The sequence below is a fragment of the Leopardus geoffroyi genome, chromosome C1 (genome assembly GCF_018350155.1).
Source record: "Leopardus geoffroyi isolate Oge1 chromosome C1, O.geoffroyi_Oge1_pat1.0, whole genome shotgun sequence".
NCBI classification, from domain to species: Eukaryota; Metazoa; Chordata; class Mammalia; order Carnivora; family Felidae; genus Leopardus; species Leopardus geoffroyi.
In genome coordinates this window covers 517034-543546 of record NC_059328.1, presented here as the reverse complement: position 1 = coordinate 543546, position 26513 = coordinate 517034, and the positions used below count along the sequence as shown (strand labels likewise).

At 57.2% G+C, this 26513-nt stretch overlaps 1 protein-coding gene across 2 annotated transcripts; it reads right to left on the bottom strand.

The window, feature by feature from the left end:
• Positions 1 to 79: 79 nt before the first annotated feature.
• Positions 80 to 23844, bottom strand: LOC123597019 (ATPase family AAA domain-containing protein 3). Of its 2 annotated transcripts, XM_045475261.1 has the most exons (16): positions 23495 to 23844; positions 19873 to 19949; positions 18979 to 19080; positions 18616 to 18675; positions 17994 to 18063; positions 17516 to 17681; positions 17287 to 17356; positions 13319 to 13474; positions 12602 to 12658; positions 12225 to 12350; positions 11915 to 12039; positions 10900 to 10951; positions 10494 to 10564; positions 9522 to 9689; positions 8054 to 8162; positions 80 to 935 (listed from the first exon to the last, which is right to left on the bottom strand). In XM_045475261.1, the coding sequence occupies exons 1-16, from the start codon at positions 23694 to 23696 to the stop codon at positions 792 to 794; spliced, it is 1755 nt and encodes a 584-aa protein (XP_045331217.1). In that variant the 5' UTR covers positions 23697 to 23844; the 3' UTR covers positions 80 to 791. The 2 variants fall into 2 exon arrangements, with proteins under 2 accessions (XP_045331217.1, XP_045331218.1); XM_045475262.1 differs by lacking the exon at positions 12602 to 12658.
• Positions 23845 to 26513: the final 2669 nt, after the last annotated feature.

Genomic DNA, 26513 nt, shown 5'->3' with positions numbered 1-26513 from the left:
TGCCTCTTCTTTCATTTCTGAACCTGTGACCCCCTTCAAGCCCCTGCCCGTTGAAATCAGCCAGGAGATACACACGTTGTGAGGTATCCTGTCAGAGTTTTTATTAGATTCTGGATAAAAAGACCCCCACCCAAGGGAGGGAGGGCTGCAGATCCTGTGGACTAGGGATGGTCCTGGCCAGGGGGTCTTGGGCCTCGTGGGCAACCCCACCAGTTGCTGGCAGCTAGTTCTTAGCCCCCGGGTGTATCACAATCAGACGTGTGCAGGGTACATCCTCCTCCCTAGCACAGGGGAGAGCAACTCCCACCAGGCAGCACGGGGGGGGGGGGGGGGGCCTACTCTGCTCACCCCTCACCTGCTGGGTGGGCCTGGGCAGGGTCAAGCCCCCCACGCGGGCCCAGCTCTCTCAGCCAGGCCCCGTGTACTGCCGGCCACAGATGCAGCAGCTGGCCACGGGAGCTTAGCCAGCTTGGACACTGTCCCTGGGCCTGGGGACAGTGGCTTCTCCCCCACTCAGCCCGGCTTGGAGACTCCCGTCTCCCAGTTGTGTCCTGGGGGGCAGGGGGCGGCCCCAGCCCGGCAGAGAGAGGAGCCGGCCCCACCACAAAGACGCCACAGCTGCGGCTGGTCCCAAGCAGAGGCCTTCAATGCTGTCCCGGCCCTGACTGGAGAAGTACTGAAAAATGCTGAGGTGGGCGGCTGTGTAGGCCCGCCACAGGGAGAGGCGGGCATCTTGGGGCTTCTTCCTGGCAAAGCCACCTGGCTTGCGTGCCCCAGGTAGCAGGGCCAGTTCACGCAGCCTGGCCACCCTCAGGCCTGGCTCCCTCAGCCTTCAGCCACTGCATCTTCTGCTGGTGCTGCTGGATGGCATCCTGGACCCGGGCATCCACCATGGCCTCAGTGAGGACTCCATCCTCAGAGGCATATGCCATGGCCTGGCAGGGAAAGAGAGTACCGATGTGGGACACCCAGAGGGTCTGCCCGAGGGGAAAAGGGTCGCCCAGCCTCAGGCTTTCAGCGCCCACCAGTCCCCAGGAACGGCCCGCCCTGCAGGCCAGACCCAGACCCAGGGATGAGGCAGCCAGGCTGGCCCCACCCTTGAGAACCCGACGGCCTCCTGTGGGGCGGGGGCCAAGTCCACTACCCTCAACCTCGGGCCTGCGCTCCGTCTCAAGAGGGGCCTGGCCTCACAACACACACGTGCCCACGTGCCCACGGCCCACGCCTTGCTTCCCTGTGCGTGCAAGCGTGCCCCCCCCCCACGTGCGTGCTCGCGAGGGAACCCACGGCCACGGCAGCTGCCGTCCCCGCAATGCCCGCGGCCCTGCCCACATCCCCAGTTGGCACCAGTGCAACGTTCTCCCATCACTGGGTTTCTCAATGACTTTCTAAAAACAGAAGGTCTGAGGCCAGCTGTCAGGAAGCAGCTCAGCACCCCCATCACAGGCCTGGAGGGCCGCTACCCGAGGCTGGAGCTGGCTTCAGGGCCAGGGCACGTGCGCCACTGCGCCACCGGAGGGAGGGCAGGGCCCCCAGGCAGAGTGCTCCCCAGGAGCCCCCAGCGATCCCAGCTTGGTCAGAGAGTATCCCACCAGGCCCAGCCACCCCCAAAGCACACTAGGCCCAGGGCTCCCCAGCCCCAAACCCGGCCATGCGCACGGGTGGAGGCACCGAAGTGCGCCGATCAGATCGGGCCCCGGGGTGGTCCACGTGCCTCGGCTACCAGGCAGGTCACCTACGGCCAGGCTGCCACCCCTCCCAGGCGACTCGCTGTCTCACCTGCTTCCTGTCACCCAGCCTGTCACTCTGACCGAGGGGGCCGTGCGGACGGCCTCAGTGTTCGCCAGGCAGGGGGCCAGAGCCAGTTCACCCGTCTCTCTCCAGCTACCTGAGTGGCCTCAGCCCATGTGGGGCACTGTGAGAAAGCCCCTGCCATCTGAGATAGCCGGTCACTTTGTTCACACAGGCCGGCCCTACCCTTAGGACACGGCCGCCCTCGGTACCCCATGGCCAACCATGGAGCCAGGGGGCTGCCGGGGGAGCACACGGGCTCAGAAGAGCAGTGAAGGAGAGGCAAGAGGGGACCACCAGGGGAGCACACCGGCCTAGGGGCCCACGTGGGTCAGGGCCTGGCAGGAAGGTAGAGGGAGTGCAGCAGCCCCTCTCGGAATCCCACAGCTGCCCCAGGGGGGCTGGGCCCCTGCTGAGGGATGGCCACACTTGGCGATGGGCTTCCAAGTAAAGGAGGAAAGGGGGAAGCCAGTAACTCTGCATGGAGAACCCTGGCAGGCGCCACTCTGACCAGGTCAACATCCCTGTGATGTCGTACGGCACTACGTGCCCCCGGACCGGAGGCCACGACCAGGAGGACGCCTCCTCGCTGGGGTCTTCTCCCCAAACCCACAATCTTGGTCCAATTGTGAGAAAAACATCCGAAGGAGAATCTACGTAACGCCTGACCAGCACTCCTCAAAACTGTCAGGACCATCAGTAACCAGAAACATCTATCCGTGAGCTGTCACGGCCTGGAGGAGCCTGAGGACACAGGGCAACCGAATGAGACGGGGGACTGTGGATGGGGTCCTGGAAAAGACGAAGTCCGAGTGGAGTCAACACTGACGTGGCAAACGTGCCTCGGGAGAGGGGTCAAGAGGGGTCACTCATACACGGTGGGGAGGCTCCGCGCTACCCTTGCAACTTTCCTGTGAGCCGGAAATTACTGAAACAGGAACCTTCATGAAAGAGAGGAAGGGAGGGAGGGAGGAAGGAAGAGAGAGAGAGAGAGAGAGAAAGAAGGAAAGAAAAAGAAAGAAAGAAAGAAAGAAAGAGAAAGAGAGAGAGAAAGAAAGAAAAAGAAACAGAAAGAAAGAAAGAAAGAAAGAAAGAGAAACAAAAGAAAGAAAGAAAGAAACAGAAAGAAAGAAAGAAAGAAAGAAAGAGAAAGAAAGAGAGAAAGAAAGAAAAAGAAAAAGAAAGAAACAGAAAGAAAGAAAGAAAGAAAGAAAGAAAGAGAAAGAAAGAGAGAGAAAAAGGAAAGTCCTGGACTCAACGGCTTCACCAGTGAATTCTGCCCAACGCTTATGAAACGGATCCTTCTCACACTTTGCCAAAAAGCCGAAGAGGAAGGAACACTTCCTAATTCATTCTGAGGCCAGCATAACCTGGACAGGAGAAGCAGATAAAAATACCACAATAAAACTACAGACCAATACCCTCTATGAATATTGATACAAAATTCTTCAATAAAATACCTGCAAACCAGATTCAGTAGCAGGTTGAGGGGATTTACTTCTGGAATGCACGGATGACCCCAAAGAGGAAAAGCAATCAACGTGTTACACCACACAAACAGAATAAAGGACAAAACCCACGCGATCATCTCAAATTGATGCAGAAGACGCATCTGACAAAACTCAACACCCCTCCTTGGTGAAAGCACTCAACCAACCAGGAACAGAGAAAATTTTCCCTAGCGGTCATATATGAAAACCCCACAGCAAATAGATTATCAATGGTGAAAGGCTGAGAGCTTTTCCTCTGAGGTCAGGAACAAGACCAGGACACCCGCTCCCACCACTTCTATTCAGCACAGTACTGGGAGTCCCTGCCAGAGGAATTAGGCAAGAAAAAGAAATACAAGGGATCCAGTTTGGCACGGAAAAAGTAAAATTATCTGTTTGCAGACAATATAATCTCATATGTAGTAAATCTTAAAGATCTCCTCCCGGAAGTTGTTAAGAATAACGCGTTCAGGAAGTTTGCAGGAAACAAAATTAACACACAGAAACCATTTGTCTTTCTATGTCTTTCTATATCATAATGAACAACCTGGAAAGGAAATTAGAAAGTTCCATTTACAACAGCATCAGAAAGAATCAAATACGCAGGAAAGTAACTTAACCAAGAAGGCCAAAGAGTGGTATCTTCAGAACTACAAAACACTGCCGAAAGGAAAGAAATTAAAGACACCAAAGTTAGGAAGACATGTGCGTCATGCGTCATGACATGTGAGTATGTCAGTCCTACCTACCCAAAGTGGATCCACAGAATCACTGCAATCCCCATCAGAAATCCCATGGTGTTTTTGGCAGAAATCAAAATCCATCCTAAAATTCATACAGAATCTCAAGGGAGGCTGAACAGTCAAAACAGTCTTGAATAAGAACAGATTTTCAAGTCTCAAATTTCCTGATTTTTAAACCCATTACGGGGGCATCTAGGTGGCTCAGTTGGTTGAACATCTGACTCTTGACTTCAGCTCAGGTCATGATCTCACGGGTTCATGGGTTTGAGCCCCGTGTTGGGCTGTGTGCTCACAGCACAGAGTCTGCTTGGGATTCTCTCCCCACCCCCCTCCCCTCTCTGCCCTTCCCCTGCTTGCGTGCACTCTCAAAATAAAGAAATACACTTAAAAAAAAAAATCTACTACAAAGCCACGGTAACACAATCAGAGTAGTGCTGAGGATGGTCATCTAGACAGACGAAGCAGGACTGAGAGCCCAGAAAGAAACCTTCACATGTGGGGTGAGATGGTTTTCAACAAGGGTGCCACGCACATTCTAATGGGGAGAGGACAGTCCTCAACAAATGATGCCGGGACACAGGACGTCCACATGCAAATGAAGTTGGACCCCTAAATAACAGCACACACAAAACTTAACTCCAAATGAATCAAATCCCTAAATGTAAGATCTCGAAGTACAAAACTACTAGACGAAAGCACGGGGGAAGCTTGCAGACACTGGACTTACTGAGGATCTCTCGGCTATGACACGGCCAGCATAGGTGACAAACACAAACCGGACTTCATCAAAACTAAAACCTTGTGTGCATCAAAGGACACTATCAATGGAGTAAAGAAGGCAGCCCACTGAAGGTCAGGAAATCTTTGTAAATCACACAGCTGATAAAAGGTTAGTATCCGGAATACGAAAACTGCTAAAACTCAACAAAAAACCCGATTCGAAACTGGGCAAAGGACTATCCATATAGACACTTTTCCCAGAAGACACATGCTTGGCCAGAAAGCACACAAGATGCTGTCACTAACCAGCAGGGAAATGCCATCCACGTTACAAGGAGACCCTTCGCATCCCCCAAGATGGCTGCCATCCAGACTCAGGAAAGCAAGTGCCGCCGAGCGGGGCGACGGACCGGAGCCCGTTGCGCAGCTGGTGGCAGAGGGAAGGGAAACGGTGCGGCCGCTGTGGAAGTGGCCTGTCAGCTCGCCCGAAACGCAAAACGGTATTATCATGTGATCCGAGAGTTCCACTTCGGGGTGCACGCTCAAAGGAGTGAGGAGTGGGGCTCCACGGAGACCCCCGCACACCCGTGTGCACAGCGGTTATTATTCACAACAGACAAGAGGTGGAAGTCACCCAGCGTCCGTCTTGGTGGACGAACGGACAAACAGAATGAGACCAGCCCACTCGGCAGATCACCACTCCGCCCCAAAAAGGAAATGCTGGCGCCCGGCCTGGCATGGACGGACCTCGGGGACATTACACCGAGGGCAGTCCGTCACAAAACAACAAATCGTGCGTGACTCCCCTCACGTGTGGGATCCAGAGCGGTCACATTCCGAGAGAGCGGGTGCCACGGCCTGGGGAAAGGGGTGGGGTTGGTGTTTAATGGGATGGCATTTCGGCTTGGGAAGGTGAAGATGTTCTGGATGCGGACAGTGGGGACGACTGCACAGCAATGTGAATGTGCTTAATATCACTGAGTCGTGCACCTAAAAATGGTTAAAGTGGCAAATTTTGGTTAAAAAAAAAAAAAGAAAAGGCAGCGAATTCGCACGCCAGAGGACTCCAGTGTGCTAAGAGGCAGCACGGACCCCACCGACAACATCGTCATACTAACAACGTGGGCAGGGGTGCCAGGAGGGGGGCGGGAGGGAGGCTCAGTCAGCTGAGGATCCGACTGCAGATTTCGGCTCAGGTCATGATCTCAGGGTCATGGGATTGAGCCCTGGGCCAGGCTCTGCGCTGAGCGTGGACCCTGCTGAAGATTCTCTCTCTGCCCCTCTCCCCTGCTCTCTCTCCCACAAAACAAACAAACAGAAGCAACGTGGGCTTCAGGGAACAAGTCCAGCCTGGAAGGAGGGGGAGGTGTGCAGGACAAGCCCCACGAGCACCCTGAGCCAGAGGGCACACCAGCAAGGCCACCACACCCCTCCCAGATGCCGAGGCCCGAAGCACCCTGGTTCACTCTCCTCTCCCGTGAGCACGACGGGACTCCCGGACACATGCTGGGCTGGGCTGACCAGTCAATGACCGGACGCGCTCTGGCGAAGTACCAGACCCCCCAGGGAGGGCAGCCTGTGGGCTTCAGCACCTACTCACTGCCTCCTGCGGCGGTCAGGGGTCAGACCGGAGGTCTCCCCGGTTCTCCATCCACCAGGCACGCAGACCTGTCACCTCACGTGGGCAGGTGACATGTGACGTAAAGAGAAGGGAGGTGTGCGGGTTCTTGGTGGAAACACCGGGCATGGACTGCAGGGCACGGTTTGCAGTCAGGGACACACGCGTCCCACGTGCATATGGTGAAGCCCTGACCCCCAGAGCAGCTGTAGTTAGAGGTGGGCCCTCTAAGGAAGTAGGCAACGTCAGAGGAGGCCGCAGGGGTGGGGCCCTGATTCTACAGGACCAGCAGCCTCATGCGACAGATCTGTTTCTGCCACAGGAGGAGAAAACAAGCGTCTGAAAGGCAGAAAGGGGGCTGCCATCAGAACTCCACCATATTGGCACCCTCGTCCGGGCCTTCCTGCCTTCCAGACCTTGAGAAACACACGTCTGTGTTTAAGCCCTCTGGGCTGTGGCACCGTCACAGCAGCCGAAGCTGACAGACATCCTATCCTCCGCTCTGTCGGTTGTGGAAACGGAGCCACCCTCGTCAGGCCTGGGTCCCGAGTGAGGACGGCTGGAGCAGAACGCCTGGCTGCCCGATCACACGTAGGAGCAGAGTCTAGTCTGGAGCTGGGCATAACCCGGCTCATCCTAATACGGGCTCCTGTGTATCCAAGCTGCTATGTTCGAGTCACAGTAGATGTCTATTTAATTAACATAATACACATCCATTTAAAAGCACTGTCACATTTCTAGCGATCAGACTGTCATGCAGCCTCAGTCAGATTTCACTGCGGGCCCCATGGAGGCAGTGATGGCGGCACAAAGCCAAGGGTGGCTGCAGACAGGAGCCACTGAGCACCCTGCACCCGATAAAGCTTTTCTCCTCAGCACTCACCAAGCTGCAAATGCTTTCTAGACGGCTGCACCCAGGACCCCTGGGGGTCAAATGGCTTCCCTGTCCTGGGCTGGGGGGGGGGGGGCTTGTGGGCACTTCAGAGGAGGAAGCGGGTACTGGGTAATGCCAAGAACCACGCTGGGCTGTGTGCCCTGGGTCACAGCACAAGGCTAAAGTCAACTTGCATTCTCTATGCTGCCCTGGAGACCCCACAGCAAACCCGATTATGTATGGAGCGGACAACATCCTCAACACCAGCAGTCTCCATGTGGCACAGTGCTGGCAAGGAGACGCCCAACCCTTATCAGGTCAGATTCACACCCTGGCTCATCTTACACGCCCTGCGATGAGCTCACAGACCCCTTATGGGAAGTCCCATTTGCCCCCGCGGTCTCCCCAACCATCTGTGGAGTCATCTGCCCCAAACGTGCTAGGCTGGAGACCACGTCCCAACTCCAGTGGTGCCTGAGCCGGAGTCTGTGGGACCTTGATGGCGATGTGACACTTGGCTCATTTCCAGGGAACCCCAGCTGATTTCAGAGCCCTATCTGATTTGGACCCAAACCACAACGACGATAAGGTAGGCCATAATGTGGGAAGCCAGGGACACCTCTCCACACGTTCCCTGCAGTGGGGGGCAGAAGCAGGTGGTGGCTGGAAAGTAGAGAAGGGCGTGACATCTGTGTGCAGAAAGTCCTTCAACAGAAGCACCCTAGGGGGGCAGGGGCCTGCACGGGCTGCCTTCAGGTGACTCGGTGTCTCCCAACCGGTTGGGCTCACGCCTGCAGGGCGCATGTCCCCAACTCACCTGCCATGCCACAGCAAGCTGGGAGATCTCCCGACCCGACATGCCCTCCGTCAGGTGTGCGATCTCTGAGCACTTCTTCCCGTAGTCAAACTGAGCCAGCTTCAAGCGCCTGGGGAGAGCAATTCCCACATGACGCCCTGGGGGCCTGAGGGGCCCAGGGTGACACTGGGGGTCTGGGACGACCCCCTGGCTCCTACGCGAAAGGAGGACTGGGTATCTGCCAGGCGCAGGAGCCTGTACTGGGAAGCCCTATATCTGCTCCTGGTTCCCGCCCTTTCTACCCGCTGGGCGCCCCCCTCCCTTCTGGAGCCCGGGTGGGGTCCGTGTGGGGTCCGTGTACGGACGGCAGTGCGTGACCATTCCAGAGACAGGTGGAGTGCTGGTCAGGATGTGCCAAAGCAGAGGGGCTCTCGGAGCCTCGCACACAGCGCCACCACCGGGCTCGGAGGCAGGGACCGCATCCTTCTCCCTCAGACCTCCATCAGCGCCCAAACTAGCAGCACAGCAGCCACGCGCTGTCAGGCGTAGGAAGCACGTGGGAAATCAAAGGGAGAAAAGCCAACACCTCCAGGTTAGCGTGACATGCCACTGCTTTGGTTCACGTGCGGACCCCTTCCTAGTCAGGTCTGGCTGAAGACCCAGGAGATGAGCTCCCAGGAGGAGAGTCATTCAAACACTCATGGAAAAAGAGGCCTCAGGAACTCAGACCACATCCGGTGTCAGTCAGGCTAGAACAGACGATTGGGAGGGTGGGGGGTACTGGGGCCATCCGGGCACACAGGAGAAAGGAGGCCCAGATAATGGAATTCAAGGGGGCAGGGGGACAGCAGGGGCAGGCAAAGCCCGTCCCAGAACAGAAGACAGCTCTCACTGCCACCAGCGACAGGAAGGATTCAGGTCAATGCTGCTGCGAGGTCTGGCTCCCTGGGGATAGTTAAAAATAGACCAGCCCTCACGTATCTGGAGCACTGTGGACAGAGAGCAGTGAGGGAGAGGGTGGCCCGGACAGAACGTGGAGGGCGCCCCCATCGCCCGGTGACTTCTGCAGAATGGGGGCCTTGCTGCGTGCTGGTGAGGGGCCCCAGGCTCCTGGGAGTCAGGGTGAGCAGGGAGCCCATGTCCAGGACGGCCACCAACAGCCTCAGTGAGCAGAGCTCAGCCAAGGTCTGGCAACCACTGTCACGGCCCCGCACTTCCCAGGGCAGGACTGCAGCCTGGATTCCTCAAAAGCCCCAAATCGTTAAAAGCCGCTTCACCTAGCAGGAAAGGATGGAGGTGCTAGCTAGTTTGTGACGATGGGCCGCTGAGTCAAAAACCTGGCAAAGAGGGGGACGGAAGCACAGGGCCAGCAAGTGAGCACATCTGAGCCCCAGGTAAAAACCACAGGGTTAGGACTGGGTGTGGCACCTGGGCCAGAAGCTGGTGGGGTACGGAGGGCCCCACACGCCCCGGCCATCAGGACACTTACTGCTTTCCTTCTGTGGCTGGCTTCAGAACATACTTGTCAAAATACATCCTCACCAGGCGTTCCCGCTCTTCCTGCCGTGGCAGATCGAAGCGGACCATCTCGTCGATGCGGTCGTTGACGGCCCAGTCAAACTGCTCAGGCTGGTTGCTGGCCAGGACCAGCATGAACCTGAAGCCAGCAGAGACAGCAGGGGCTGAGGGGCTTGCCCCTGGGATAGGGGGCCTCTTCAACCCACACGGGACTATTTTCTAACAGGATCTATCTGGCAGCTTTTTAACCCAGAAAAACCCAGACCCAGCCTTGCCCTCTACCACCCATCCCTCCCTCCAACACCTCCCTGACCGACGGGCCAGCGCGATGGGGTGGCCATGTAAGCCTTGCTGTGCGCAGGAAGCACAGGGACCCTGGGGTACCATACAGGTCTCTGCACCCCCCTCCCCAACCTGAGTTGCAGGGTTTGGGGTTTAGCTGGTTGAGCGGAAGCGCCAACTCTGCAGGTACCAGACCAGACTCTTAGGGGGCCTGAGCAGGGTCAGGGGTCTCTGCAGGCAACAGCCACAGCAGGCAAGGAGGATGCACATGATTTGGTGGCCACACAGCTGACTTGGGGCCTTGACAACGGAGGAGAGCAGGATTAGGGGACTCGTAAGGAGTGAGCCCTTTCCCAGGGCAACCTGCACCCCAGGACACCTAGTCGTGGGGTGACCGCCCTGACGGCCCATCACAGGAGAGCAGCCAGAGACGCCCGGTGCAGCGCCCTGTGCATGCGGACTTGCCGCCCGGCCCTCCTGAGACCCCGGCGCGTCCTCTCAGAAGGCCCCACAAGGGTGCAAAAAAGGTGCACCCCCTCTACACCCCCACGGGCCCTTCCCATTGCCCTGTGCCCGCCCTGCCCCACAGCAGCCCTATGAGCTCAAGCGGAGCCTCAGTTTCCCTCTGTGAAGGGGCCTCGCACCAGAAGGTGGCCCTCACTTGCTGCTGTGCTGCCCTGTCCGGTGCAGGAATGCGTTCAGGGTGGCCCTGAGGTCCTCGCTTATCTTCTCCTGCAGAAAAAGTCCTGGCATCAGGCAAAGGCTTCCGGGGGGGAAGTTAAACACAGGCCCCACTCCACCCCTCCAGGAGCCACACATGCCAGTGTCTCCATGACCCTGAATTTCAAGGAAAGACTCTAAAAATGCCACACATGTAACTCCTGCTTTTCAGGCCAGATTTATGAAAAAAGTGCAGCTGAGGACGAGGTTTGGGTCAGACTCAGTCGCGGGGGCAACAGCAACTTCCCCACAAAGCACAGATGCGGCCACTGGACACGCCACCCCTGACTGCTCACCTATGGCCAGCTGGACCCAGCAGGCCACACAGAAGCTTCCGGAATACTCACAGTCGCTCGCTTCCTGAGGAAGGCATCCGCCTCATCCACGAAGAGCAGGAGGCTGTGAGGGGAGGGGAATTTAGGACTGAACGAGGATGGGTGAGGCCGCCCAGCCGGAACGCTAAGGGGCTGTGCACACGGAAACCGAACCAGGAGCACAGGCTGCTCTCAGCAGCGTCTGGGACTCCAGACCCAACAGGGCACGCTGCGTGCCAGCATGGCAGGACAGCGACCGGACTGTGCCAGACATGCTAATTTGGCACTAAATTAAATACCAGTGCTGGCAGCCCCTGATAGTCAGTGTTGCAGTTTTTCAAATTTTTTTAACGTTTATTACTTGAGAGACAGAAAGACACACAGCACGAGCCAGGGGAGGGGCAGAGAGAGAGGGAGATGCAGAATCCCAAGCAGGCCGCAGGCTCTGAGCTGTCAGCACAGAGCCCGATGCAGGGCTCAAACCCACAAACCGTGAAATCATGACCTGAGCCGAAGCCACACGCTTAACCGACTGAGCCACCCAGGCACCCCATCCATTTTATTTTTGAGAGAGAGAGAGAGAGAGAGAGAGAGAGAGAGACAGCATGAGCAGGGGAGGGGCAGAGAGAGAGAAAGACACAGAATCCCAAGCAGGCTTCTGTGCTGACAGCTTGGAGGCTGACACAGGACTCAAACCCACAAACCGTGAGATTGTGACCTGAGCTGAAGTCAGACGCCCAACCGACTGAGCCACCCAGGCGCCCTTCTTTCCCCAGCGTTTTTAAAGTCAGCCCCTCTTTAAAGTCAGAGACTCCTGAGAGGAGCACAGGCCCCCAGGAATCTATACCTGGGGTGAATTTCTCCCTCAGACCCCCACCCCAGACCACAGAGCTGTTCCGGCCTTGTGCACGCCCACAGGCACAGACCGTGGGGAAAGTCACTGACACACCCTCCCACCCAGCCATCTGCAGCCCGAGATGGTGCCAGGAACCCAGGCCACGCAAACGCATGCACATGGGGGGGCCACCCCAGAAGGGACCCGGCTCACCCTCGCCGGCTGGTGCTGGCCCAGTCGAAGACCTTGTGCACAGCAGTCACGCCATCCCGCCCCATGGGGGCCACATCGCCACCTGTCATGATGGCATAGTCCATGCCCGAGTGCAGCGCGAGTTTCTGGGCGAGAAAGGGCAAAGCATGTTTACTCTCGTCCCCCCCAAAGCCTGCACAGACCGTGCTCAGGCCCCACTGCCCAGTGCCCCTGGGGATGCCCCTCGCCTGGAAAGCTGGCCCCACCACGTGGCTCCTGATGCCCCGCACCCACTCCCCAGAGCCGCACCTGTGCCGCCGTGCGCCCTCACCTTGGCAAACAGCGTCTTGCCGGTGCCAGGAGGCCCATACATCAGAATGTTCCTATAGAGGCTCCGGTTCTTCTTGGTGTTCCGTGTCGCGATGGCAATGTCTCGCACGCGCGCTTCCAGGCTGGGCTGCCAGGGAACGGGGCAGTTGGGGCTGACTCTGCAGCTAGCGTGTGCCTCCTGAGCCCCTGGGCTGGCCCCAGGAGGCAGCTTATCCCAGGCTGGGCCTCAGGCAGCAAATTCTACTTTAGGAAAGAAAAGCAGCCCGATCCTGTGGGGGGGGGGGGGGGGGGGTGGGGGTGGGGGGGAAGAGCTCTGCGGGCAGAAGGGCACCTCCCACCCCGACGCCTGTCCCGGCCCCCGTGGGCAGCACCACTTACACTGAGGACGACGCCCTCCAGTGCGTCCTGGGGCTTACCAAGGAGGCGTCTGCTGACCTACGGGGGGACATGAGGGACGGTCAGGGTCATCGGCAGAGCCCATGACAGCCACGGGGCACCGGGAGCAGCTAGGCCACCACATGGAAACAGAACTGTCGTGGCACCCCTCGGTCCAGGACACGCAGGCTGGGCCTCGCTCTGGAAGGCGGGCACACAGAGCCGACCGTGGGACTGGGCCAGGCAACTTACAGATCCCTCATTGACCTTTATTTCCGTAGTCGCACACTGCACACGGGCGACTGCCGTGGACGTCCAGCCACAGCCCACGGAAGGAGTGACACTGCACCAGGCAGAAGCCTGGACCCCTTGGGGGAGGAAGCTGACACAGTACTGCTTCCAGCAACTTCTCTCCTAGGATGACGGCATGCAGGACGCCGAGGATTTTGTAAACGACCCACAATCTACCCAGGGGGCAGTCACATCAACAGACACATAGAGGCAGCTGACAAACCAGGGTGAGGGTCTTCCCAGTGCTGATGTGGTCGGGCCCCTAGGATGGCATCAAAGAGGAAAAAGCCACAAGCAAATCCCACGTGCAAGAAAGGATGGAAAGCGTTTGGGTAAAAGGGGGAGATGAAGACGCACGTTCACGACTTGGCTGAAACACCAGAAGGGCTCGGGCAGGACACGCCCAGCGAGGGCCAGACCCACAGTTACCTGCATGGGGTGCCTCAGGGCCTCAAGCACCGTGATCCGAGACGTCTCCCTCACCAGGGACGGCTTCCCCAGCCGGGCCTCAATGTACCGTCCAGCAACAGACGTGGCGTTCTTGGCAGAGTAGACCCCCACGGCCAGCAGTGTCAGCCCGGCCACCTAGAGCAGGGCAGAAGGTGAGTGGCACCCACCACCTGCTCGGCAGTCAGCAACGAGCCCTCCTCACCCCGTCCCGTGCTAGGTGATGGCAAGGGTCATACAGGAGCAGCCCCAAGCCCAAATCCTCAATTACACGAGACTGTAGATATTTCCAGACAGAAAAGATACCAAAAAGCTTATCACAAGCACTCCTTCTCACAAAGCTACTGGAGAATACATTCCGGCAGGACTAGAGGCGCTTCCAGGAGACAGGAACCCCAACCGTAACGAGAGGAACCCTCAGGCTCGTGGGGGACAGACCAAACATTGTGGTGGGACCACAATTACAGGGCACACGACCAAGACCTACAAGAGGCTCCTGGAAATTAAAAGCTCTTCCCCACAAGACCAACAGCTTGGCTACCACAGGGGCAGCGAGGACTGAGACCACATGAATGAGGTTCCAGGAGACCAGATGGCAACTGCAGTGACAGAAACAAAGGCCCGCGGCTCCCAAATCCAGCAACCTTTGATGTCATCCGGCCTTCTCCAGCAACCAGCCCTCTGCGCGTCTACCCAGCTTGTTCGGAAAGTAAATGCAAGGGACATTTTCCCACAGATTCTTTCATGTGCCCAGATTCCCAGCCAAGGAGCCCTGCCGGTGGGCGGACCAGGACTGCCTGCCAGCCCACAGCACCACCCCAGCCCGACAGGGATTCTGGACTGAGATGCACATGAGACTCAGTCACTAACCACGGGTGTTTACAGCAGCTGCGTAGATCTGGAGAGATCTGAGTGCACGGGGTACTCAGACCACAAGAGGAATCAGAATGCCCTTAATTCACTTTAAAACACTCCAGGGGGGGCGCCTGGGTGGCGCAGTCAGTTAAGCGTCCGACTTCAGCCAGGTCACGATCTCGCAGTCCGTGAGTTCGAGCCCCGCATCGGGCTCTGGGCTGATGGCTCAGAGCCTGGAGCCTGTTTCCGATTCTGTGTCTCCCTCTCTCTCTGCCCCTCCCCCGTTCATGCTCTGTCTCTCTCTGTCCCAAAAATAAATAAACGTTGAAAAAAAAAAAAAATTAAAAAAAAAAAAAGAACACTCCAGGGAGGGGCGCCTGGGTGGTTCAGTCAACTTCTCTCCCCCTGTCCCACTCTCTCTCTCAAAATAAATAAACTTTAAAAAATGTAAAATAAAGGGGCACCTGGGTAGCTCAGTCTATTAAGTATCTGAGTTCGGCTCAGGTCACGATCTCACAGTTTGTGGGTTTAAGCCCCCCAGCGGGCTCTGTGCTGACAGCTTCGGATTCTGTGCCTCCCTCCCTCCCTCCCTCCCTCTCTCTGCGCCCCTCCCCTGCTCTCTCAAAAATAAACATTAAAGAAAAACTTTTCTTATTAAAAAAAACAAACAAAAACAGAGAGCAGCACCAGGTCTGCTGGTGGGGAAGCAAACCACATGGTTTTCATTCAAAGGGTCTCACTGCTTTGCTGGGGCTCTGCTCAAACCGGCCCCAAGGGCCTCTGACCAGCCACAAACAAGGTCACGAAAGGCCCCAAAAGCAGGACCCAGGGTTATGAGGAAGAAGGCAGACGTGCTCTAGGGGGTAAAAAGCCACCACGCATTTTTACAAACTCCAGTGACAGGACCTCGGCTTTTCAGGCGGGTTCATTAGCCTCTTCACTCCTGCGATGCTCACCGTTCAACGGCCCAGTTCAGAAAAATAAGCTAGTAAACAAGTTCCCAAGATTTGAAACTAAGTTTATTTATTTTGAGAGAGCTAGAGACAGCATGAGTGGAGAAGGGGTGGAGAGAGGGAGAATCCCAAGCAGACTCTGCACTGTGAACACAGAGCCCAATGTGAGGTTCGAACTCATGAAATCGCGAGATCACGACCCGAGTCGAAACCGAGAGTCAGACACTTAACGGACTGAGCCACCCGGGCGCCCCTCCGTAACCTTCAGCTGTGAGCGTGAGCACTCCACGCTGAGGCTGTTGCAGGACTAAGCAGCTCTGAGGTGACCGGGCCTCCGCGTTAACGAAAGCTAAACTTCTTCCAGGAGTAAGCGAATTCCAAGGTTGATCTAAAGCTGCTAGTTCCACGAAACAACCGATCAGCAGGCTGACTGGCTCCGATACAGGCAGTGACATTTAGACTCTTCTACGAGACGCTGTCCCTGGCGCAGTACCCGCAGCAGGTACTGAGCGCTTCCTGTGTGCCCGGCTGCGGCACAGAGGACACCGCGTGAGCACCACAGAGCTCCAAGGTGGAGACGGGCGAGGAGGGTCAGAGGGAGACAAGCATGCAGGTAAGGCCTGAGGCTTAGACGCTGCACAGCCAAGCCCACGCCGGCTCTGTCCTCTAGTCTCAGACGGGTGCCCCCACCCAGCTCGGCACCAGGAGAAGGCAAAGCCCAGACCCCGTGCTGGGTCTCCCTCCTGTGGGAACCCCAATCTGAACAGGGGTGCCCAAGGTGGGGGGGCAAGATGGCGTCCAGAGGAAGCCTGTTTTCTTCACCAGAACACCAGAGGCCATATTCTGGCAGCTCCCTATGCGACGCGGGGAGTGGCGGGGCAGCCCTGTTGAGAAGCCAGAGGAACTGCTCAGCTCACCCAGCCCCCCGGGCTGCCGGGCTGCATGACCCAGGGAGCCCGGACCACTTTCAACAGGGCTGAAACCCTCCGCTTCCAACCCGGAGTTACTCAAAACATGTTTGGGGGGCGCCTGGGTGGCGCAGTCGGTTAAGCGTCCGACTTCAGCCAGGTCGCGATCTCGCCGTCCGTGAGTTCGAGCCCCGCGTCGGGCTCTGGGCTGATGGCTCAGAGCCTGGAGCCTGTTTCCGATTCTGTGTCTCCCTCTCTCTCTGCCCCTCCCCCGTTCATGCTCTGTCTCTCTCTGTCCCAAAAATAAACGTTGAGAAAAAAAAAAGAAAAAAGAGAAAAAAAGGAAAAAAGAAAAAAAAAAAACAAAAAAAAACATGTTTGGGAAGACCACGTCAGGAGCCCCTGTTCGCCCACGTCCCTGGCCTGAGCTAGAGGACTCGAGGGGCCATTTTAAGAACCAAGCGGTCTGACCAGCTTCAGGTTTCCTCGACCAGAGTCCTGGCCCTCCCCAGTCCAGTCCTGCTCTCCCCAAGGCATGGCCTGACCTCACCTGCCCGCCCCCCCCCGTCATGGTCTCCAGAACAAGGCCAGAACTGTGTCCACTTGCAGAAAGAGCTTCAGGAACCAGCACATCAGGAATGCAAGGGCACTCCTGGTCAGCACGGCTCCCTGCCACCCCTTCGTTAGGGCCTCGGTACCGTGTGAGCAGGTGCCAGGTCGCACCGTGCGGCCCAGGACAGCACCGGGCACAGTGGCAACAATCCCCTCTGCCTCGAGTGGGGAGCAGCCCCATGGCACAGGGCTTTCAGAGCGCGTGCCTAGAGCCCTACAGCCTTGTTGGGCCTACCTCCGCTTCCCGCTGGAGGGTGGGAACCCTCACGGGAGCACGGCTTACAAGGGTCCCCTGCCACATCTCCCGGAACCCCTGGGGTTTCGGCCGGGTCCCACTCCGGAGGCTGCCGGGCAAACTTCCAGTTCCCCTTTCCACGGGGCAGCACTTGTTAAGGACGAGGGAAAACGAAGCTCCCTTCCCACATCTTCCAGCCCACAGGTCACAAAGCCCACCGCCAGTGCCCCACACCCAGAGGCTACACCACACCTGACTTTCCCAGGAGCGCAGCAGGAGGGACCTGCCTGGCACACTTCCTACCGCTGAGCGCCAGGAGGCAGGGACACAACCCAGCAGAGACCCTGACGCAGGCCACAAGCAGGAGGATGTGTCAGGGGTTATTACCGTGGCTGTCACTTTGTCCCAGTCTGTCACGAAGGCACGGAATCCTTCGCCAAACAGGGTGCCGGCTGCCCTGTAGAGAAAGCAGCAACGTGACGAGGAGAGGATGGATCTGGGCACTTCGCTGGAGAAAGGGCGAGGGCTCTGAAGCTCAGCACACGGGAGGGCCTGCTGAGAGAGCCCGCCTCCCGCCAGTGTGCCAACCGAGGGCCTCCTGGGGACTGGGCCTCACCTGATGGACTCCAGAATGGTCTGCCGGTGCTCAGCAGCCTTCAAGCGTATCTGCTCACGGATAATGTCTGCGTTCTCACGCTCGGCCTTGGCTCGGGCGCGCGCCTCGGCCTCCACCCGCAGCATCTCGTTCTTGTGCCGAAGTTCCATCTCCCGTTCCACGGTGGCTGCCCGGGCGTGGCAGGAAAGGGGTGCTCAGCCTGCAGTCCCCCACCCTTCCAGCGAGGCCCAGGCAACCCTTCTCACGGGAGGGAGGCAATGCACGTCAGACCCTGGGGGGGCGCCCGGCCTGCCTAGGCTTCTGCTACAAAGCTCCGACTAAGGCCAAAGAACGCAGAGCCCCCGTCAAGGCTTGGGAATTTTACTTGGGGATCAAAGTGCTTGAAGAAACACATATCTATGCCTACGGCCTGCTTTCCCTGTGAGCCAGCTCCAAGGACGTAGCCCCCAAAAGCCCCAGGCAGAACTGACAACCCTACCTCGCCGCATGGCCTCCTGCTTCTGCACAGACTCCTCCTGCTTCCTTAAATTCTCCTCGTTGAGAAGTTGCTGACAAGAAACCACAGGAGAAAGGGAAAAGCTTCCAAAGCTAGGAAATGCCCAACATTGATCTAAGAGATCAGCGAGGGAAGCTTCTGCCACCACAGGGGCTCTGGACGAGCACAGCGAGGGGCCCGGTTCAGGAGCTCCTGCCTCTGGCATAGCTCCGCCCCAGGGCACTCCCAGCCCACTCCCAGCTGCCCTCCAAACACTCTTTCCCCCGTTAAATTTATAAGCTGTGAGGGCGCAAAGCATGATGGGTGCAAACACTTGGAAACCACCTCCACCATAAATTTGTCCCAGCCAGGTCCCCAGTCAGGTCTCACACAGAAGAACCCCTCCAGCACAGCCAGAGCCTGGAGGCCCCGGGCATCGTGTGTGTGTGTGTGTGTGTGTGTGTGTGTGTGTGTGTGTGTCTGTGCGTGCACGCTCCTCTGGGACCCAGCACTGACTGCTGGTAAAACCACCCTGCGTTCTGGCCCACCAGCTGCCCCAGAAGCCGCCCGTGCTCTCGGGGAGGCCAAAGGAGGCCCCCCTCGCGTGCCAGTGTGCTGAGCTCACCTGCTGCTTCAGCTGGTCCTCGTAGCGCTGCCGGGCCAGCTTGTCCTGGTACTGGGCCCTCTGGGGAAGAAGACGGCAGCATGAACGCGGGTCAGCTGCAGAAGCTGGCGGACGGCCCCAAACCGACGTCGAGAGCCAGACTTCGCCGGGCCCTCAGACGAGCCGCCTACCTCCGCCTGCGCGCCTGGACACGTGTGCTCCCCGGCCCGCTCAGCGCGGACGTATTCGTGGGCGTTTGCACAAGGTCATCCCACGGCCTCGGGGGGGTCACTAACAGACCCAGACTGAACGCGAGGACCACGGAGTACCCCAGAAGCTTCCCATCCTGGCCCCCCTGTGCCCGTGTGGCCAAGCGCCCCTTACAGCCTGGTGCTGCCGCGTCTCCTCGCTCAGAGTCTTTCTCCTCTCCTCAGCTTGCACGCGGATCTGCTCGCTCTTCAGCTGCTCCACGGCGGCCTCATACTCCTATAGAATACACCAGCTGCTGCAAGCCCAAGGCCGGCGGGGCCTCCCGCTCAGGACTTTGAGCTCAGGCCTCAACAACCCTCTCCCACATTCCATGTGGGCTCCAGAGGGGCCGGGACAGGAGCAGGAGCTGCTTCCAGAAAACGCTCGCTGGACCAGCACCACTGCAAGGGCACCAAGGCCCAGGAGGACCTAGACTCCCAGGCAGCCCAGTGGCAGGAAACCGGACAGGGCTGGGTCCCAAGGAGCAGGCCAATCCCTTGGGATGCCAGTCACTCCCTCCCCAACACCGCTTCCAAGGTGGCTTATGTCACGTGGTCACATTTTTTTTAAGGTTTTAAGTAATCTCTACACCCAACGGGGGCTCAAACTCACAACCCCGAGATCAAGAGTCACATGCTCTTATGACTGAGCCCGCCAGGCAGCCCTCACACGCTCCCTTTCTGACTACACTTTACAACGGCCAATGGCGGAGGGCCGGGCCCATGCCTCTGCTATCCTTCTCTGCTCAGCGGGAAGGTCCTGCCACATGCAGAGACACCCAGTAAGACTCTCCCCTGGGGAGACCAGATGGTCCTCACCTACACCAGCCCTTCCGGGTCGTTCTGCTGCAAGAACCCAAGCCACAAACCCAGCACATCTTTGACCTCTCCGTATTTCCCTCTTAACCACAAGCAATAAGGTAATCCCAGAGAGGAGACGCCTGAAGCTCCCGTCCTGTGCCCACCACCCACCGTCCTGTGTCCCTCCGCCACAAGGACCGCCTCCGCTGGCACCACACCCACTACCCACCTTGAGCTTGGACTGCTGCTCCAGCTGCAGCGTCTGCTCCTGCATCTGTGCAAGACTCAGGGCCTCCTTGGCGTGTCCTGTGGGGAGCGGGCGAGTAGGGTCAGGACGCTCGGACACCACGCAAGCATTCATGTGAACCAAGGGGCTTTCGGGGAGACCACAGCTCACCTCGACCTCGAAACACATGTGCCCACCCGCATTCCCTGACTGGACCTTGCTTGGTGCCCCCTCCCTCCAAAGACCAGTACTCCCTTCTCATCACCTATGTCTGCTCTACGCCTGACAGAAAGCCCGTGTACAAGGCCTTGTACCCCAGCAGCTGTCACATCCCGGAGGGCTCTATCAGAAAGGCCGTTCCAGGGTGCCAGGGTGGCTCGGTCGGTCAAGCGTTCGACTTCGGCTCAGGACATGATCTCACGGTTTGTGAGTTTGAGCCCCACACTGTGGATCCTCTGTCCCCCTCTCTTTCTGCCCCTCCCTGGCTCATGCACATGCATTCTCTCTCTCTCTCTCTCTCTCTCTCTCAAAAAAAAAAGAAAAAAGGGGTGCCTGGGTAGCTCAGTCTGTTGAGCATCCGACTTCGGCTTAGGTCATGATCTCACATTCGTGAGTTCAAGCCCCGCATTGGGCTCTGTGCTGACCGCTCAGAGCCTGGAGCCTGCTTCGGATTCTGTGTCTCCCTCTCTCTGTCTGTTCCTCCCCTGCTCATGCTCGTTCTCTCTCTCAAATAAATAAACATTAAAAAAAAAAAGTTTTTTAAGAAAAAAGGAAGGCTGTTCCACACTAGCTGAGAGTAGAAAGGCTAACGTGCAGTCAGTTCCCAATTAAACAAAAAGGCACCTGTGGCTAGTGTCTTCTTTTTGTGGAAGTTGCTTAAACTCCTAAGCTTTTAAGTTTTCAGTGCCTGTTATTAATCTACACGTGCAGATGGTAAGATGAATAGGAAGCAAACAATTCAATTAGAAACGAGCCAATGCACAATGACAACTCTTCACAGACCTCGTGTTATAAACACACACGTTATAAACGTTTCCTGCGTGTGTTTTGTTCACGAGATACAATTCACCTCCATCAATATTTGGGGGTTCCAAAAAAAACTTCTGGTGGGGGCACCTGGGTGGCTCAGTCGGTTGAGCATCCGACTTCAGCTCAGGTCATGATCTCATGGTTCATGGGTTCAAGCCCTGCGTCGGGCTCTGTGCTGACAGCTCAGAGCCTGGAGCCTGCTTCGGATTCTGTGTCTCCTTCTCTCTCTGCCCCTCCCCCACTTGTGCTCTGTCTCTCGGAAATATATAAATGTAAAAAAAATTAAAAACCTTCTGGTGCTCTCCTAGCCAAAAAAGCCCAGGCGTACAGCTTCTCAAATATTTTGGTGATGACACACTTCTCCCATCTGCAGTACTTTACTGTAAAAAATATTCTAGCACATTAAAGCATGGCAAGAAGGTAGGGGATCCCTGTGAACCCCGCTCCCTGATGCTATAATGTACCTAGTTTTCTCCCTTTGCTTTCCTTCCACTCCCGCCCCATGATCTTTCTTTTGGAAGCCTTCAAAGTAAGTTGCAGACCCCAACACCCACACACTGCAGCAAACACATAACTAAAGCATGACTTCTGTTTGCTGTTCCATAAACACATCTACACATTTAGAGGGATGTGACAGAAGCCCTGGTGTCTCTGGACGGACTGCTAGGGCACGTGGTGTGCAAAAACACTGCCTAAGCCTGGGACGGACCCTCAGGGCGGGTCAGGACCTGGCTGACACAGCCTTCCAGGCCTCACTGCAAGGCTCTCCCCTAGGTCTCTGGTGACTGGGAGCACAGAAGAGCTGAAGACCTGCCCCCAAGAAGAGGCAGCACAAAGGCACCAGGGTCCCATACCCTGCACTGTAATCTTGGGAAGGCACGAAGCCGAGGCCTGAAGAGACCGCAAGGGCCCCTTTGACAATGAACTCTGACCAGGAGGGAGTGAGAGCACAAGAGTGCTCATCCTGGTGCAGCAGACAGGAGCGTGAGTGCCACAGGCCAACGATGTGGAGACCAGGTCCCAGCTGCCCTTTTTACCCACAGCATGACCTTTGGCCAGCCGGGTTAACCTCACCTGAAAATGGAAAATTAGAGATCCCCCACCACTGACTCTTGAAAGAGGAAAACAAGAGACAGAGGCAAGACGCATCCTGGGAAGAAGGGTTTGGGGACAGAAGGAGGTGACAGACCAGGGCAAAACCTCTCCCACTGGCCAGTAGTTCGGCCAGGAAGGATGGCAGGAAGAAGAAAAGTAGATGGGTGCCAGGCTGGCTCAGTTGGAAGAGCATGCAACTCCTGATCTTGGGTTTGTGAGTTCAAGTTCCCCATCGGGTGTAGAGATTACTTAAAAAAATAAAAAAATTTTGGGACCACCTGGGTGGCTGAGTCAGTTGAGCGTCTGTCTCTTGACTTCGGCTCACGTCATAATCTCACAGTTCGTGAGTCCGGGCTCTGTGCTGACAGTTCGGAGCCTTCTTGGGATTCTCTCTCCCTCTCTCTGCCCCTCCCCCACTCACGCAAACTCAATACACTTAGTCTGGGACCGGTGGTGTTCCAGCTAGACCTAAGGGTACAGGCTGTTTGAGTCCCAGGCCCAAATACCCATATGTTTTTAACGTCCCTCTGGGGATCTGAGAGCCAGGCAGGCTCAGAGACCTTGGACCAGGGTTTTCTTGGAGTCTCTGGAGAAGAGCAGGAACTGAACCACCAAGTGCCAGGCCTCTAATTCCTCAGACAGACCCTTGTTTACACCATGGCTTCTCTACACAAGTTCCTTTAAAGGGGGGTGGGGGGGTGGCAGACCTCTGCTTAAATAAAAATTTGACAGCCGTTATGGTCCTTTCCATCAGTACTTATTCTGTGTCTTCTACATTCTAGCTTCTCAAACACTTAGACTACATCCTAAAACAAATCGTCAAACCAACAAGAAAAAGGAAAAGTGAGAGGAAAAGACGTGGGCTTAGCGAAGGTCCAGCCGATGATGGTGCCTTGGGGGCCCGGGAGTCAGGAAGGCAGAGCCAGGACGGACTGACCCCTATTGCTTTGCAGACCCCGACTGCCTGAACGCTGCTTTCCAATAACACGCACAAATCTGCTTCATTACCATAAAACCAACGGTCCTCAAGTGAGCTTGCCTTCGCAAGGGGAAAATTGCTAACCACCACCACAATCTGGCCCCGCTTTGGCCACGTGGAGGCAGCAAGACGAGCAAAGAGCTCCCCTGCTCTACAGTAACTAAAGACCAGGCTCCAGCCCCAGCACCTGCTACCTGTGACCTCTGAAACTTCCATCTGCAGCGGTTTCCTCACCTGACAGACGCGTGACAGCTTGGGAAGCTGCCAAGGATGATGGCATCCCCAACCTCCCCGCACCCAAGGCGGCTTTGCCAGATTTATTCCCGCAGACCAGTTTTCTCACCTGGGAAATGGGACTGCAGACGGCCACTTACCACTCGACCACTCAGACGACTGAGGAGCTACGGGCGCCCAAGGACCCGGCATGCCCGGTGCTCGGTGGACTGGCTCGCTGTGATGGGAGTCCTGAGCTTCCCTGGCCCCTCGCCCCAGCCGGGGCCCCGCCCTCGCCGCCTCACTCACGCGAATGCTCCAGCTCCCGCGCCGCCTTGGCTGCACGTTCCAGGCCCGTCGGGTCAAAGTTGCTCCACTTGTCCTTGGGCGCCGGCCGGTCCCCCGCGCCGCGGTCCCCGCCGCCTTCGCCCCCGGGCTGAGCGGGCGGCAGGGACAGCGGCGGCCCCGCGCCTTCGCCCTTAGGGCCCTTGATCCCGAAGAGCCACGACATGGCGCGCGAGCGCCGCGTGTCGCGGCAGCCGCCCGGAGCTCAAGACGAGCTGAAGCGCGCGGACCAGAGAAGCCTCCACGAGGAGCCAGCCGGTGGTCAGAGCGCCTGCGCAGGCGCGACAACGCCCCTTCCTCCCAGACGACGGAAGCGCAGGAGGGCCACGTACCGCGTGGCCTTCGGATAGGCCGCGGGTATCGTGACATCACCGGTGGCCCCGCCACGATTGCTCAAACTAGCTCCGTCTGGGGGCGGGCCGTCGAGGGGCAGGGCGAAGCGCCGAGTTACGGGGGCCGATCGGGAACAAAACCGATGGGCTGGGCGCCTGTATAGCCTGGTTATACGTCAGTTCCGCCTAGCGACAGCTCCGTGTCCCGTCGCTATAGGCGCCCGGAGAATCCCGTCAGAGCGGGGGCGGAGAGGCAGGTGCCGCGGAGCCCTGGGGTCCTTGGTACGCGGGTGTGGGCGACGCGGCGGTGAGCCCCGGATGGAGGGAGCGGCCGTGGGGGAAAGGTCCTGCGGAAAGCGGCTGATCCGCGAAGGAAAATCAGCCCGGGGCAGGTGCGCAGCTGGGCCTCGATTCTGCGCCCCCGACCCGCCACCAGAGACACGACCGGGCGCGGGGACGTCGGGGCCCCTAGACGGTTGAAGCTGCGCTCCGCGGGTCTCCGTGCTAGCGCACATAGCCGGCCCATAATAAGGTGCTGGAAGGGTAGAAACGCGGTTCCTAGCCAGTCTCCTGCAGCCGTCATTAGGTTAAAGAGCCGGCTGGAGAACAAGCTCTCCCCATCCTCCGTTTCGGTGTCTCGGGAAACCACAGTGGTCCGTGGGCGTATGAGCCTTCGTATCACTGAAAAGTGGCTCACAATGGGAGGGAGACAGAAATCGCAACCCCAGAAGAGTGGAAAAGCAGAGCAGACCCCCCCCCCCAAAAAGCCCCACAAGAGGGCGCCCTTGCTGGAGGAGGAATCCTGGCTTCTTGGGAAAGTCCAAAGGCCACGTGCCTGCTTCTGGGACAAAGGGCCAGGCTAAACCCGCCTGGGGCAGAGGGAGAAAAAGGTGGACCGAGCCCTGCGTTGCTCGAGAACCCACAGTGCCCAAAGTTAGCAACCTTTGCTTCTTGGGCCAGCAACCAAGTTGCCCCTTTGGTCTTTCTTTGATGGAATTGGTTGAGTTCCCAGAATTACACAGTTCCCCACTAGACTGAAAACAATTTTAAGCCTGAGTAAAAATGGGCGGGGGGAGGGGGGATTAAAGATAATTCTGTGATCTTTCATCTCCAAATGAAGAGAAAACCAGATGAGTTCTCCAGCCAGATGCCCCCGCCCCCCGCCCCCACCCCAGTGGCCATTATGGAGGTTCTTAGGGACTAGCACAAACTACCAAGGTTCTTATGGAGAGCAACCCTGGTAGGGCTTCGCTGGATTAGAAGAGGAAATGGGTAAGAGACATGAAGTCCTTGTCCAAACACAGCTGGGCCATGTGCCCCTCTCTGGCTCCAATCATCCCAGACCAATATTTGGCAAGCCTGTGTACTTTTACGTAAAAAGGAATCACTTTGAGAATAAAGTTATGCATTTAAAAAGCCAGTTTCAAATAAATAAAGTCAGTTTCATCTGCCTTAACTTGAAAAACAGAAAGAGATGATTGTTTAAGGATTTAGATAATTGCATTCCCTTTGACAAAGGGGTCTCCTCCAGTCTCCCTCATCCGAGGGTGCTGTGCTTTCCAAGCAAAACATCCAGGCCACTGGATTGTTTGTCACTTACAATCTTAGACTGCGAGCCATTGAGGAGGCTTGACACACCTTTCCTAAAACACTAAGTTAATAAAAGGGAATTATGGGACCGCCTGGGTGGCTCAGTCTCTTGCATCCAAGGCTCTGGTTATGATCTCATGCTGAGTTCCTGCTGACAGCTCAGAGCCTGGAGCCTGCTTCAGATTCTTTGCCTCTGTCTCTCTCTGCCCCTCTCCTGCTCGCTCGCTCGCTCTCTCTAAAATGAATAAGCAGTAAAGAATAAATAAAGGGAATTATGATGATGCTTTCTACCTGATGCATTCACATTTAACTGACAAATGTAGGGTTCTCTGCTGCTTGTGCTGTTTTGCTGACAGATTCCCTGATAGCCCCCTCCCACAACATGTGGCTTTCTTCTGTGAGGTCGTCCTTCAGCATTGACAACCTGGAGGAAAGACTGCTGAGCTCGGAGATGCAGGTGGACAGCTTGGCCTCCAGCCTGTCCTTTAGTCCAAAGAGTACGCTATGCCCCTGGGAAGCCAAGCCAAAAGGAGCAAAGTAGCCCCACCCAGGCCAAGTGCAGAGTACTCTGCCCCTAGCGCCCAGGCAGTTGGTGTGGTTTCTGAGTCCACCCGAATTTGGCCAGACCTCTGGAGAGCTACACAGCACACCAGAGCCATGGCCTACCAGTATGGCCCACAGCCCCCCACTACCCAGCCCCAGGGTGTCCCATCACCGAGACTGTGGCTGCTGACTGTTCATCCTGCCTGGTGTCTCCCACCAACAGTGCCTCTGCAGAAGCTCGGCTGCCTAAACTTGGAGCCTCTCATGGGGTGGGCCTGAGGCTGCTGCTGCCCCCAGCCCCCCTCCCCCACCTCCATATCACATTTAAGGCCCCTAGGTCAGCCGGGCCTTCAGAAGTAAAGGGGTGGCTCCCTCTCCCATTCTCTCTCCAGCTTTCCGAAAGGAACTGCCAGTTCTGGTGTTGCTCACGGTCACCCCAGTCCACCCGCACCCCATACCCACTCCCACTGGGCAGACCCCAGCCCAGCCAAAAGAAAAGCTGCCTAGCCCGGCCTTCT